Consider the following 14,420-nt stretch of genomic DNA (forward strand, 5'->3'; position numbering starts at 1 on the left):
CATGTCCGATATTACTTTCGATCGTTTTACAACTTGATTTCTAATAGAAGTGAATGGAAATTAATAAGAAAAGATAAGAGAATTGAGCAGGGAATTGAGCGGAAAAACAAATCGAAAAACGACCGAAAAAACGCATTGTGTGTACCTAGCATTAAATACTCCCAAATGCTTCTGCCTTATGACTGAATAGGGGATTTTCTATCCTGTCACAGGCTACTTAGCGTTACACCATGTAATCTGACATTACAATGTGCCTAATGACAAAGAGGGAAATCCCTGCACTGTGTGTATTGGAAGGGCTCAACAATAGGAAACTGGAGGAAAGAAATGTAAGGGTGCCCCACACATCACTCAACTTGGCAGCCGATCGTCTATCTGTTTCAATAATTAAATCGGATGAATATCTGTGTCGCCAAAAGCATGCCCGATCTCTATGTGACGAGCGAGCATGCTGGTAAATTTCGGGCAGACGTGCTTGATCGGGTGTGTAGCGGTAATGGTCAGCGATATTGGGAGGAGCGATTAATGCAACAGATCCCCCAGCGCTGTCCGCCCTAATGTAAACGCGCCCCTCGAGTGCATTTTTTCCCTGTCTACTGTGGGGCCAGTCTTCTGCTTCCTCCATTTACGCTCACATGCTGCCGGTGTATAGCACGTAGCATGTGTGATGTGTGATGTTACACACTATAAACCGGCAGCATGTGAGACGCAAATGAAGAAAGTCAAAGACGGATGGACACCATGGCGGAGGCGACAGCGGACAGGTAAATAATGCATGCAAGTGGGATGCATTTACACTAGGGGGGGCAACGTTAGAGGTGACCCGACATCTGCTGGCTAACTGACCATCAACAGACAGCTTCCTAAGCTTTTTCATGGATATGGTTGAGAAGGTCATTTCAAATGAAAAAGCCAGTAAACCCCAGTGCACAGCAGCCTCTTACTTTCTGAAACAGATTTTGAAGGTAAACTCTCATACTACATGGAAGTGGTAAAATCTGCCAAATAAAATTGGATGTGTGTACCAGGCTTAACAATGTAGCCTCTTCAACCTAATTGGGACCGACTTAGTACGAATCTACGTCCAAGCTGGTGGTGCTGCCGCTCTGACTGGACGTAGATTCAACGTCCGCAAAAACGAAGCGTCCCGCCACGATCGTGCGCACCCGAGAGGGGAGATTAAGCTGTCATATGACAGCTGACATCTCCCCTCAGTGATCAGGAGCCATCGTGCTTGGCAGGCGGATCGTAGTGATCACTGTAAGTGATGCGGCGGTAGGGGGAAAGAAGAGGATCCACTCACCTTCCTGCCGTTCTCCCGGTGATCGGCGCTCCCCTCCGCTCTGGCCGGCATCCGTATTCGCTCTGACATAAGTATCGGGTCCCGGCTTGATGACGTCATCAAGCAGCAACACGGAACTAAGTGGCAGTACGAGAAGGGATGCCGGCCAGAGAGGAAGGTTCCACAGCGGTTCATTGCTGGATCCCGGGGTGTGAGTAAAGGCTGATGGGTACAGGGAGGACATCTGGCTAGAGGGGGTACACCATGCCCAGCAAGCTAAACTCTGGATCCGGCTGCCTGACCCCCCCCCCCCCCCCCCCCCAAACGCACCCCCTCCCATGCAAAATCATCTGCTCCTTAAAGCAAGATTGTCACCATAAAAAATCAAATTTCAACAGCAACTGGTCTGAGTGTATTAAGTAATAAAGATGCTGCTGTTATGATTTGGAGTTATCACATACTTAAGGCGCACTGGCCCTTTAGTAGTCAGTGCCAAACAGTTGCATGATGGGGGTTCTTTTTATCTATAATGTATTCCTCCTCTTCCATTTATTTCCCTGCCTGGCTGCTTATCCGAAACACGATCCCCTGCTTACTTGTGTTTACAAGCAAGGCTGAGGTGACTCAGCGATTGGAGGAGAAAATAAATGTAAAGGGCAGAAATGACATCAGGATTTAGCCTAAACTGTGGGCAAAAGACATGATTCCCACCAGGAACAGAATTCTCTTCATTTACTATATAAAATTCACTGAAATCAAAACGTGGACAGTACAATGTGTTATGTATGTAGATCAAGTATTTATCTACTTATGTGTTTTTTTCTCTGGCATAGTTTGGCTAATCCTACTGCTTTAAGCAACACTAACAACTAAAACTACCAGGGCTGTGGAGTCGGAGCTGGAGTCAAACCAATTTTGGGTGCCTGGAGTCGGATTTGGTGGTTTCATAAACTGAGGAGTCGTAGTCAAATTATTTTTGTACCAAATCCACAGCCCTGGTAAGTATTAGACTGAGGAGTCGGCGCTAATTTGAGTACCTGGAGTCGGAGGTTTTATAAACTGAGGAGTTGGAGTAGGATGATTTTTGTACCGACTCCACAGCCCTGAAAACGACAGCACCTGCGCACTAGAATATGTAACAAAATGTAGGAAAATTCCTGTGCTTCCCTTAATCTAGGCAAGACAGAACTGATAGAAAATGTATTGGTGAAAAAAATCCCCATTTCTCTTCTCCAGAATGGTGGGAATGCTAAACAGATGTACCAGGCTGAGACTTGAAGGTTACCTAAAGTGAAAATTAAATAAATAGATACTTGCCTCAGCAATGGGAAGCCTCTGGATAGTCCAGAGAGGTCCCTGATCCACCGCAGCCCACTGCTCCAGCGCCGGCTCCCTCTAAACATATCTGACGAGCTTGGCCACATTCTTGCTATGTACATTTGAGGTAAGCAAAAACAGTGGCGATCGGGGGGATCAAAGCGGGCCAGCGGCGATCGGAGGGGTGATGTAGCTAGCCAAGTGCTAGCTATGCCCCCTCCAAAACTTTGGGGCAGAAAGACCCTCCAGGGGCTGAGCAATACACTGCGGCAGTAATGGACGAGCTGATTCCGTCATTACCGCCAAGGTGGTTAAGGAAATAAGGGTATATCACCCCTCCACCTGGGGTGGACACTGGTATCGCAGAAGGTGAACAGAGGTGCCAAAAGTATAAAATATGCTAAAATTATTAAAAATGCTAGGGAGGTAGCGGTGGACTCACCTCCCCCAAGCAGACGTGAAGCTGTAAATTTTTCAGCCCAAAAAAAATTATTCACATACTTAAAAAATACAAGCAACGCGTTTCGCAGGTTTATTCACGCTTCCCCAGGCAACAACGAGTAGGAGTATCGCACATACTCCTACTCGTTATTGCCTGAGGAATCGGGAATATACCTGCGAAACGCGTTGCTTGTATTTTTGGAGTATGTGAATACATTTGTTTTTACTGAAAAATTGACAGCTTCACGTCTGCTTGGGGGAGGTGAGTCCACCGCTACCTCCCTAGCATTTTTAATAATTTTAGCATATTTTATCCTTCTGGCGCCTCTGTTCACCTTCTGCGATTGCTTGTAAAAGTGGCCATACATTCGTAGATTGCCACCCAATGTGGCAAACAGATCAATCCCTCTGTGATCTGAATCTGATCAGAGGGATTGATTCCCCTCCTCCCATACACTGCAGACAGATTTTCAATAGTTTTCACCATGCAAAATCCATTTTCTAAAACCGCAGTGTTGCACTCAATACATGCAACGCTATGGGCTGTCAATCTACTGCTGCTCCCCCGCTGTGTACAATCGACTGACGTTTTCCAATGGTAATTTAGATTGATTTTTAAAACAAACTGATTGAAATTATGATCAATGTGACTGAGGCCTTGTTCACATTGCGCTCCGTTCGCGTGGCCGTTAGCGTTGGGTGGTTTTTGACGAGTTTTTTTTCGATTCCCGGCGCATGGGTGGGCGATTCATTTTTGTGCTAAGCGGTTTTCTAAGTGTTTTTCCCTGACGCCCGTCAGGAAGTGAATTCTTTGACCCGGAAAAGAATACATACAATGAATTTATTCTTAAAACCGCGAACGCAATCGCTGCATAAAGCGATTTTGCGAGCGTTTTGCGTTTTTCCTATAACTTCTATTGAGGCGGAATCGCCTCAAAAATGGCCCATGCAGTGTTTCTCTGAGCGGAACAGAAACAAACCACTCAGATGTGAACTCTGTCATAGAGAATCATTACACAAGCGTTCTTAGGGCGATTTTGAAAATCGTCCGCTTTTGAAAAAGGGCAAAAACACCCTTAGTGTGAACAAGCCCTAAAGGTGGCCACACGTTACAATAAAATGATCGGATTTTATGGCAATCCGATAAACGATCGGATCTCCCGGAAAAAAAAAAAAATCAGCTTTTTTTCATTCGACTGAAAAATCCGATTGAATTTCCCGTTTTCAATTTTTATCGTTTCGGTATGCCAGATATTTTTCTTTAATCTTTCTAAAGATTGTATGGTGTGTGTTAGATTGTCAGTTTATTAATATACACACCCTAGCAATTTTGTCAGAGTTTCCAAAATAATTGGGGAAAAATTGAACATATGTGTGTGGTACATTGGTCATATTTTTGAAATGTTACAGTCAGAATAATTGACTGCAATTCTTAAATTGAACAGATTTAAAAAATTGTATGGTGTGTGCTATAGATATTGGCCAGATTCGTTCAGTGTGATTAAATCTGATGGGGAATAATCAATGCATGCATGACCTGCAACCCAAGGTGGGCATTTTAGTAAAAATAAAACAAACCTCAAATACCGCTGCTCCTGTGGCCATATATCCTCAGTGACCGCCTAGGGTAACAACGTTGCAAGCTCTGCTCTGAGTGTTTCATCACAGAGCAGAGTGCGGGGAGGCGGGGGAAAGGCAAAGCTGCCCAATGAGAGCTGGGAAGGGGCGTTAGGAATTCCAAGTGTGCATTTTGTAGGAGATTGCTAATAAACTGCATGTCTGCAATTTGGGGGATGGTGACAGCGGGATGATTGGGGGCAGAAAGCAGCACATAGGGAACACCGCACACAGAGGCATGTTGTGGCCCATGGAACATGCCTCTGCGTCCCATCTAACCACGCACGCGCGCCGCTCGGTACACTTTATAGATCAGAAGGGTACTATCACAAACATTTGTGGCAACTTGTTTTATAGAGGGATTAGTACATTTTAAGCTATGTGCTCCCCAAGTATATAGGTGCAATCTAATATGTAATCCAGTATTCCTCCCTCCAATCCCCAAACCTTGGGAGGATCAGTGAATCAACCCCCCCCCTAATGCAATGGGAAGTGTCACTGACTGCCAGCAATATTGGGCCTGGCCAATTACTGGGCAACCTGCACTATAGTCGTGTGACCCCTGAATAGTCATGTGACCTCAGAATACATTTTTTTTCATGCAGATGAAATGTTGATAGGCACATAACCAGCAATTGAGAAGGGCCAATCATCTCTGCCTACTCACATACAGCCATGTCATGAGGGAGTGTTGGGAACTGGAATTAAACAATCAACTAATTGCATAGATATCGTTAAAAAAAATAAAAATAATAACAGACACCAGTTTAAAGAAATTATAGACAACAAATGTCGTGTGTTTCGAATGACTGTCATGACGGATCACTCCCGGCAGATTGTTGAACTATGAAGGTTTATTAAATGATGTGTCCGCCAAGTCTATGGCACTCTGCTTTGTTTACCGTATCGCTCGTAGTCTTTGACATCCCATTGCGTGGATATCTTTTAAGATAAATCGTTCATCGCTTGTTTTGTACAATCTAGCTTTCTGTATGTATATAGCTTGTACCTGATCACTTGCTAGCTGCTGGGAAGGTATTTTGTAGAATGGTGAGAAAGCATCTCCTGTCAGAAACCTGAGGAACAAATACTGTGTATTGAGCAGCTGTGATGATGCATTTCCCTGTATTTGAAGAATCAATCCTTTTCCATGGGCACTATCACTTGCAGAGCTTATAATCTGAGGCAGCTTTGATACATTCTGCAGATTTTATGGCTTTACAATATGAGTAATTAATAGCTGCACACTTGACTGATTAATCGTTAATCAGCCAAGTGTAATTGACGATTAGTCAGCCCAGCAAACAGAATGTGTTGCTAGCCTTGGCCCCCCATGGCAGTAGTTCTCATACCTGCATACAAAGCTTATAAGGAATGGGTGAGTACATGTACATGGAGCAGACAAGCCTAGTCTAATCTGATTCCCTCTGACCTGCTTTTCAAGGGAGTCGTTTTGACTTCCTTATCGGTGATCACACGCTAGCTGGGAAACATAGCAGAACACACACATTACCATTAATGTTGTCACAATAGTAGAAATGTTCATCATTAAGAGAAGGACAGGCCGACACCAGATCCTGTAAGCCAGATGCAGTCACATTGAGACATCCGGAGAGATTTAGGTGTTCCAGGTAAGGTAAGCCTCCACCAAAAGTCAACGCCCTGCAATAACAAAACAGCAAGACTAATTAATCCTCAGAATTAATATCCTAAACTTATTTCTCTTGTTTTATAAGGACATTTCTCATGCCAACACATCCTACGGAACTGGTTTTAGAATCTCAGGAATTATGAAGATATGGAAATATGACCCTGCCTAAAAATACATTTGAAAAGATATTGAATACGATGGATATTGTGCCAATCTAGGACTAACAATTCTTTAACCTTCCTAGCGGTAACCCCAAGTCAGGCTCGGGGCTGAAAATCCACAGCTCAGAGCCCCAAGCCTGACTCGTGGTAGCCGCCACAAGGTTACTGCAGAGTATAGTGTGGACATTTCAACTCACCTACCGTGGAATCCAGACGCTGGCAGCCATTTTCCTTCCTGTCCTCGGAGGCTCTGGCTCCGTCTGGCTAGGACGCCATCTGTAGTCATGATGACAGCTGGCGATCTTACTACAGGGGTACAGCGCCACCCGGAGGATGGAGGGAGAACTGCAGCACTGGATCCCAGGGAGGTAAGTGCAGGGGCAGCTGCAGGCTCTCTTGCAGCATGACTATTTTGCGGTTTTAGGGTCTAAAAGCATGCAAAAAAAAATATGGTGCCACTTTTAGACCCTAAAATCGGGAAATAATCATATCGCCAGAGCGGTTAAAGCAGGGGTGCCCATTGGGTAGATCGTGATGTACCGGTAGATCGCAAAGGACTTCATAGTAGATCCCGACAGCAGCACATTTTCCATTCTGTATATACAATTGTGCTCCTACAATTGTACATAGGTAGATCATTTAGACTTGCTAATTTTTAAAGTAGCTCAAAAGCCGAAAAAGTGTGGGCACCTCTGGGTTAAAGCAATACTGAAATAAACTGAAAAGAGATGCCTATAGAGTGGGAAGGCTGAAAGGAGCAGTCTCTCTCCATAGGGCAGTATCTAACTCATTTTTTGCAGCTCACTTCAGTCTTGCTTTTAAAGGATTATGGATCATTGATAAATTAAAAATACATACATATAAAACGTACATCTCAATGTAAAATGCGTTCTAAATGACCTTTTCTCTTATGTTGCTGTCACTTACATTTAGTAAAATGCTGACAGATCTGAAAGATTTTGGAATAGTCCATCTCCTCATAGGGGATTTCTAGCATTACTTTTATTCTTTAAAAAGCACTCTACAGAAAATACAAAGATTCCAGACAGCTCTTTACTTATTCACACAATTTTGGAAGTTGGACTGAGCAACTGCAGTTCAGTAAGTGCTTTTGTAAATAAATAACTGAGAACCCTTCATAAGGAGATGAACCAGTCTAAAACTTGTCGAATCTGCCAGATTTTAACTAGCTACTGTAAGTGACAGCTACATAGGCATACATGCAGAAAATACACATTCCTTTTCATTTTTTACCCTTACTAATTTTCACACAAGTGCCAGTTATAAAACCCCTCAATATATATTTGTTCCGTTTGTTCCGGTTAAAATGATACCACATATGCCATATTTCATCACTAGTTGGGCATGTAGCATACCATTATCGCCAGCTTGTGCATCTGTAGCGACTGGATGCAATTGCTAGGGTGCAGAGTTTGGGAACCACAGGGCTGTACAGATACACTGCTAGGCAACAGCATCTATACAGCATTGGGTACCCAACCTGTTACCATACAAGTGGCAGATCATTACAGGTGTCCATGAATCTTAAGGCCAAGTATAGGTGACACAAAGGGTTAATGTGTACATGGCCTCTTAATAGAGCAGGACAGAGAAAGGCTCTCCCTGCTTTACTTGAGAGTTTGCTTACTTCATCCCCTAGTGAAGAGGCTTGAGCTTGATGTATCTTCACATGGAATCAGGGTATTTGGGCACCTGGGGCTAATATATTGGCTATTGGGCACCAAAGGAGAAATTTGGGGCCCTGATAAATAGCGGGTGATGGGCCTGTTCAAATTTTCCATTTTGAAAATTAGTGTTTTGAAAAATATGGTCTTGAAATTTGTTTTGACAATTCTAATTTTGTAAATTATTTTAAAATGTATTGTCTTAGAAATGTATCACTTTTTGTACTAACGTTATTTGCAGAACAGAGAAAAGGCGTTTTAGGGTTAGGCATTAGAAAGGAGGGTTTTTAAGTTTAGGCACCACCACGGGGGGGTTTAGTTTAGGCACCACCACAGGGGAGTTCCGTGTGGGAGTAGGATTAGGTTTAGTTGTAAAATATCTGTAACATTTACTACAGTTTTATTATGCTTATTACGACTGTAAATATATCTTTGTTTTTTCATTCCTATTTTTTTTTAGTATTTATATAGTGCCGACATCTTACACAGCCCTGTACAGAGTATATATTGTCTTGTCACTAACTGTCCCTCAGTGGAGCTCCCAATCTAAACCCTACCATAGTCATATGTCTATGTATGTATCGTGTAGTGTATGTATCAGGGCTGTGGAGTCGGACTTTGTGCCAGAGTTGGAGTCGGTGGTTTCATAAACGAAGGAGTCGGATGATTTTTGGTACCAAATCCACAGCTCTAGTAAGTATTAGACTAAGAAGTTGAGGACTCTGATTTATTTTGGGTACATAGAGTTGGAGGTTTCATATACTGAGGAATCAGAGTCGGATGACTTTTGTACCGAATCCACAGCTCTGATATGTATCGTAGTCTAGGGCCAGTTTAGGCGGAAGCCAATTAACTTATTTGTACATTTTTGAGATGTGGGAGGAAATCAGCGTGCTTGGAGGAAACCCACAGACACGGGAGAACATAAAAACTCCTTTCAGATAGTGCCCTGGCTTGGGTATTCATTGTTATAGACAATATTTTGCCCTTTTTAATACCGTTATTTTTAATGTATTTATTCTATCTCAGATAAAGATGAAGAAACAATTAAAATAAAAATTGTTATAGACAATATTGTAAAATTTAGGCTATTCCCAGCGCCCTTTTTTCATGGTGCCATTATCTGATGTATGTCCTTCACATACCCAACCTATCCAAGAAAGCCCATGGGTGGAGAACTAACAACACTCAACACTGTCAAACTAAAAATGACAGCACACCTTGACAACAGCACAAACTCCTCTTTAACCGCTTCCGGACCTCGATGATTGAAATCTACACCCTGACAGCGGTAAGGGGATCAAAATAGGGCGTAGATTTCAATCATACCACCCCACGCTCCTGCCGAACGCATTGCTCTCTCCCTGCCACAGATCACTCGCCCTGCCGTCTATATGACGGCAAAGCTGTGTGAGCCGGTCAGGAGCGGATTTCATTGGCTCCTGACGCTGTCATCTCTGTAAGTGAATCCCATTGGCTTACATTAATGGACAGCGTCAGGAGCCAATGAAAGCGGACCAACTCTCACACGACAACAGAGAGAGGGGCCTACGGGGATGGTGCAGAGGTGATACTGGAGGGAGCGACAGGTATGTGTGGCAATTTGTCGGGAGGCGACCTCCTTTGGTACCAGCAGTCTCTGAAGAGACTCAGAGACGAAGGACAATACAGCTCTGAAACTTACCCGGGGCCTCCTCCCGCCCCATGAACACGTCTAAGTCCCACGCTGTCCTCCCGCGGTCTGCCATTCAGCCGTGGTGAGCTCCGTTACCAGCCTCAGTCGGGGTCTACTGTGCATGCGCAGACCTCCCGCGCATGCACAGGAGACCCGGACTGACGTCACTGAAGCTGATAATAGAGGTCACCGCGGCTGAACGGCAGACCACGGGAGGACAGCGTGGGACTTAGACGTGTTTATGGGGCGGGAGGAGGCCCCGGGTAAGTATCAAAGCTGCACTTTCCTTTCTCTGAGCCTCTTTAAGGGGGCAGAGACTGCTGGTACGGAAGTGGTTAAAATGCCATTTTGTGGTGAAAGGTATGCAAAACAAGAGCTTGCTTTCGTAAAACAAAGAATTTGCGATCATTCAGGATGGAGTGAGCTCCGACATGTCTCCCAGTGCATCACTGCTGAATATATGCAAATTAACCATTGTTGCTCTTAGAAGCTAAACACACCTCCAGAACCGCAGGAATGCAATGATGTGTCCGCTTATTAATTTGTATAGAGCCATAATAATCCAACATGCATACAGACTGTTTCGGATTGGTTGATCCTCATTAGTGCATGGTGTGGATTAATTTGGCTCTATGGAGTAGGGCTTGAAACACCCAGAGGTACATACTAACTAGCAAGCTCATGGTGACCCAGAACTCATTGGAGTGTGTGAGGGGCTACAATGGTCCTAAAAGCCCCTTTACTAAAATGCTATGGAAAACAAAAGTTTGCTTTCTTAAAACAGAAAGAATTTGCGATAATTCACGTTGGAGTGAGCTTGAGATGTCTCCCAGTGCATCACTGCTGAATATATGCAAATTAACCATTGTTGCCCTTAGAAGGTGAAAGCTATAAAGGCTGTGTTTTCTGCACTATATGGGTGACTTTCAAATATATTCTACATTCAAGCATAATGCACTCTTTTTTGAATTTCTATGAGTTAATTGTTTTTGGCATTTTTGGACACTACTAGGAAGCAATTATAACTTTTGTACAACAAGAGTCTACATAAGTCAGATTCACTCAGTATTAAAAGAATGTGCAATCTACCAACCTGAGACCATGATCTGTAATCTGGTGACATCCTGAAAGACTGAGAAACCGTAAAACCCGAGCAGCAGTGGCCTCAGAATCTGCACTCCCAGAGTACGAGTCTCTAACCTCTGACTGAGAAGTCCTTTTTCCTTCTTTGCACAGTACAGAGGAATCTGGGAGTGCTTGTATAGTCCTTAGCCTGGCTCCAGCAGAGCAGAAGGAATGGCCACATTTAGTGTAACTGCTAGAGTAGTATTGCTGCTGCCAGCTGACACTAGTCCTTAACCCAACTGGTTTTCTGTAGCAACAACCACCATTCACACAATTCATAGCTGATGACATGTCCAAAACGCAGAGTCCATTGTTGTGTTTATATTTCCAATTTGCTGCATCTTCTATGTCAGCCAGGCTTTTGGAATCCAGAATCCAGAGAGGTGAAGAGTTGTACTCCTCTCCAGGCAGTAAAATACACTGGCCGCTGATACACTGAACACTGCTAGTCCTTATCCCGTTAGCCATGTCTTTACGCCCCCAGGTGCTTTTAGAGATCTGGCTGTTTTGGCAGCATTTCAGCAAAGCTTTCTTGTATGAAGGCAGCACACCCATCACTATCGAAAGTCTCTCCAAGGCTACATCTGTTATTTTCTCACATCCAGACAGGTCAACATGATGAAGATTCTGGCAATTGCCAAAATACCATCTGAAAGACAAAAAGAGAAACAAATATAAAAAAATTGAAAAAAAAATAAATTTCTTGTGATTATTGCAATATGGTACAGAATATCAAAGTTGGATAAGTCTATAGAGGCAGATGGCGAATTTTCCCAAGAAATTATTGTTCTAGTGCTTTTGTAGAAGAGTTAAGCAAGCAAATTTGTGATCTTTTAGTAGATCTCAATGTTTTTTGAGGAACATTCGGATCTGAACTTGATGGCTTAATGGTCTGTACTTGGTTTGCATGAACACTACACAACAAATAACTGACAATATCCACCAGCTTCATTGATTATGCAGTCTTCTGTGAGGTCCAACCGCTTAACATCTGGGTTCAGGTATGGCCAATAAAAGTTCAGCTACCTTTATATTCTCGGCTTGCCTCTTAAAAGTAAATATGAAGCTGAGAAAAAAAAAATCTGCTACGTACCTATGAAGAGGAAAGGCTTTTGATCCTACTGAGCCCTCCCGGTTCCCTCTCGGGCCCCTCGTTCCAGCGCTGTCACCCCTGTTCCACGTATTCAACACTGGTTGAATACACCTTTGGGGACCCATGGAAGGCTTTGGGAGCATTAATGTGCCTGAAGACAGGCAGCTCTATACTGTGCAAGCGCAAGCCACCCAAGCTGCCTAATGGGGTCTAACTTTACCTGGGGACAGTCCTGGAACAAGGGGACTGAGGGGGGGGGGGGGGGCAGGGAATGCTCAATAGGATCCAGAGCCTTCCCTCTCCATAGGTTTTAGACTTTTTTTTTTTATTCACTCAATCGTGGATCGATCATTAGGGTGAAATTTTGGGAAATGATCGCTGTATATCGAGATGCACTCTTTGGCTGTAGCTGAGCCGAGTACTGATCAATGGGGATGGTGGTGCACGAGTGTCCTGCAGTGAGGACCCAAGAATGTATTTGTTCATTGCTTAGTGATCTGTCTGATCTGCTAAATGATGTGGTGGGGACGGCTGTGGATATACCAGATTCTCAGAACGATGGTCTCAACCAACGTTTCTCTAGAGTGTATACTAGGTTTTAGAATGCAGATCTCATATTCACTTTCCATAAACAGCCAGTCGGTTTCTGAATGCTGCAGTATTGGAAGGCACCATACTGTAATGTAACTGCCAGTGTGCATATAGTGGTTGGCATGCCAAGACACACACATATATATATATATATATATATATATATATATATATATATATATATATATATATATATATATATATATATATATATATATATATATATATATATATTTTTTTTTTTTTTTTTTATATTATATATATATAATATATATATATATATATATATATATATATATATATATATATATATATATATATATATATATATATATATATATATATATATATATATATATATATATATATATGAGAGAGAGAGGGGAGAGAGGGGAGAGAGAGGGGAGAGAGAGAGAGAGGGGGGAGAGAGAGAGAGAGAGAGAGAGAGAGAGAGAGAAGCTTTTCAGCTAGAAGCCATTAAAGTAATAAAAACAAAGGGCCAGATTTATAGTAGCATTCGTGACAGTTTTCTCTTCTTAAACTGTTCTAACCAGCTCGGGGACTGTTCTGCAAGATAATCAGAAACTTCTCAAATCCTACTTAATAGTGGCAGTTTAGCATGGATTTCTAGAGCTGCACTACAGTTAAGAAAAGTACAAATCCATTCCTAGATTGCCATCGATTAGAAGCAGTTCTACAGATAGTGCAAAAGTGCAGGCTAGACACGCGTGAAGTGCTCCTCCCCCTGCTGCCAGGTGTCCTGTGTGTGGCCTTTCCAGTGCTGGGCATTGATGCAATACAGCAGATTGATTGGTTACCTCAGCAACAGCAATTCCCCTCACACTCTGCACTGTCTGAGAGACCTTCTTAAAAACTGTTAGGAATAGGAGGAGTCAGGAAGGAATCTGCACTATTTAGTGATTTCTTAATATGTCTGAGACAGTTCTGCATGGATTTCTAAAATCCTACCAATATTTTGCCTCAGCCACTCTTGATAAACCTCCCCTAAACAAAAAAAACAAAAAAAAAAACACAACATCAAACAAACAAAAAATAGTCAAAACCAAAGTACAGAACCTTACTTTGCCTTAGTGATAGAATGACCGATGCTGTGACGTGTCATATTGAATTTGGCGGTTTTCAATTTTCTTTCTCAGCTTACAGACACTTTTAAGACCATTTTGAATGCCATCTCCAATCAAGTGCACACATGACAGACAGTACTGTCCAATGTGCCCTTACCTCATTCTGTCACCAGAGAAGATTCATTGTTGGAAAGGGAGCAAGGTTGAGCATAAAACATCATAGCACAGCATACATTGTCAGTACTTAAAGGCAGGCATCAGATGTCTGTTTAGATTGTGTTTGAGCAACATGCTAGTGTTCTCTCCAGACACTTTTAGCCGGGTGCTCCACCCGGCTAATTTTGGGGAGCACCCGGCTCTCATCGGCTCACCTCCTCATCCTCCTCCTATGCTGTGAGCAGAGGTGCACTGGCCCTGCATTACCCCCTCACACCCTACCAGGCTACTTTTTCATGCCACCCGGCTGGAAAAAAAATTCTGGGGAGAACACTGTGCTACATTGAGCAACTGTGGAAGATGCAGATGCTTTTTCACAAATGGATGTGTACAACATCCAGGAAACTGCACAGCACCCAGAACCATGCATTAGCAAGTGGAGACAGGACCTTAGTTTAGGGGGGTGGGTTTGTCCTGGTTACGGAGTTATTCAGGAATCTGACACAAGATGCTCAATTATAACATGCATAAAGATACATAA

At 43.1% G+C, this 14,420-nt stretch overlaps 1 protein-coding gene across 4 annotated transcripts in view; it reads right to left on the minus strand.

The window, feature by feature from the left end:
- Positions 1-14,420, minus strand: part of FBXL5 (F-box and leucine rich repeat protein 5) — a 72,064-nt gene that overhangs the window by 1,169 nt on the left and 56,475 nt on the right. For all 4 annotated transcript variants that reach the window (XM_068277665.1, XM_068277656.1, XM_068277677.1 and 1 more), the window contains 2 exons: positions 10,923-11,603; positions 6,171-6,319 (listed from right to left, as the gene is read on the minus strand). In XM_068277665.1, the coding sequence (XP_068133766.1) occupies positions 6,171-6,319; positions 10,923-11,603 (830 nt within the window). The remainder of the gene's footprint in view (positions 1-6,170; positions 6,320-10,922; positions 11,604-14,420) is intronic.

The sequence above is a fragment of the Hyperolius riggenbachi genome, chromosome 1 (genome assembly GCF_040937935.1).
Source record: "Hyperolius riggenbachi isolate aHypRig1 chromosome 1, aHypRig1.pri, whole genome shotgun sequence".
Lineage (NCBI taxonomy): Eukaryota > Metazoa > Chordata > Amphibia > Anura > Hyperoliidae > Hyperolius > Hyperolius riggenbachi.